This window comes from Cebus imitator, unplaced genomic scaffold (assembly GCF_001604975.1).
Source record: "Cebus imitator isolate Cc_AM_T3 unplaced genomic scaffold, Cebus_imitator-1.0 Scaffold654, whole genome shotgun sequence".
Lineage (NCBI taxonomy): Eukaryota > Metazoa > Chordata > Mammalia > Primates > Cebidae > Cebus > Cebus imitator.
The window spans coordinates 66,660-68,125 of record NW_016107969.1 but is presented as its reverse complement, the minus strand read 5'-3'; the positions used below and the strand labels follow the sequence as shown (position 1 = coordinate 68,125).

Below are 1,466 nucleotides of genomic sequence, written 5' to 3'. Positions count from 1 at the left end.
TGCCTTATGATTTACAAGGGCTGAATTTCGACCGAAGGTCTTGCCACACTCATTACACTTGTAAGGTTTCTCTCCAGTATGAACTCTACGATGGCATTTAAGGGAAGATGTCTGAAAGAAGATCTTGCCACACTTTTCACCTTTGTAAGGTTTCTCTCCAGAATGAAGTCTACGATGGCGTATAAGGGATGACGTATGACTGAAGTTCATGCCACACTCACTACACTTGTAAGGTTTCTCACCAGTGTGACATCTACGATGGCGTTCAAGGTATCGATTCTGATTAAAGACCCTGCCACATACATCACATTGATATCGTTTTTCTGCTAAATGGATTACCTGATGTTTCCTTAAGAGTGATCTGCAATTAAAGGTTTTGCCACTCTCATGACATTGGAAAGGTTGTTCTCTCACGTGTACTTTCTGTTTTTGTGTGAGAAATGAAGAATAAAGGAAATTAATCCCATAGTTATTAGAAACATGGATTTTGGGCCTACAAGAAATTCTTTGGGATGCTGAAACAGGGGAAGCATGATTGACAGATTTTTCAACTTGATTACCAATGTTCCCTTCAGTCTGAAATATGTGGAGTTCAGGGAGATGTGAATGAAAGCTTAATCCAAGCTGATCTTTAATAGGCTTGTTTTCAGCATGCCTTTCATCATATTGGTCTGTACTACTAGGAAGCTCTTTGGTTTCTGCCATGGGTGCTTCATGGCCATTTCTTTCATCTTCTTGCCACTGAAACTCAATGTCATGAATATCTTTCTCAATTTTCTGGAAGCAAAAATTTTCAATGTGATGACTTTCATGTGTTTCCAATGTCCCTGTGTGGAACACTTTTGTATTGCCTGGCCCTGTGGATGAAAACTCTTTCATCATGCATTTGGAAGAGATGTCTACAAAATATAAAAACCAACAGATTATGCATCCAATTAGATACATAATGCTAAAATGTGTAAACACGACACAAAAATAATACCTATTTTAAACTTTCCAAACATGATCTTCAAAGTTTAGGAACACAAAAGGAGTGAGGTTATTTAATAAATAAAGAAGAATTACGTGGACTTCAAACCATTTCTACAGAAGCCTATTTCCAAAATCATGAGAAAACACTGACCAGACACCAGCATGTGTGAGCCTAAAGCAAGGAGTATTTTTCCACTGTGACCATAAAGTGTATAACAGTCTGCAAAAAAATATCATTGTCACATCAATGAAGAGAAACATATGTATTCTTCATATTTATAGCATATTTCCTGTATACAAATAAATGCTAAAGAACCACACAGTATACTGCATTGATAAATAATCTTTCATGAGCTCATATAAGGATAACCAATATCAATGGGAATTCAGTATTGTCAAACAATCATAGCACTGAGAAGATAAGAAAAGATTACAAAAATTAGTCAGGCATGGTAGTCCCAGCTACTCTGCAGCCTGAGGGACAAAAATCGCTT

The 1,466-nt window shown here is 36.9% G+C and overlaps 1 protein-coding gene across 1 annotated transcript in view; it reads right to left on the bottom strand.

The window, feature by feature from the left end:
• Positions 1 to 3: 3 nt before the first annotated feature.
• LOC119469428 (zinc finger protein 813-like) overlaps positions 4 to 1,466 on the bottom strand; it is a gene marked incomplete at its 3' end in the record, with an annotated part of 23,303 nt that continues 21,840 nt past the window's right edge. Inside the window, exon 5 of the mRNA XM_037734674.1 lies at positions 4 to 899. Coding sequence (XP_037590602.1) covers positions 4 to 899 — 896 coding nt within the window. The remainder of the gene's footprint in view (positions 900 to 1,466) is intronic.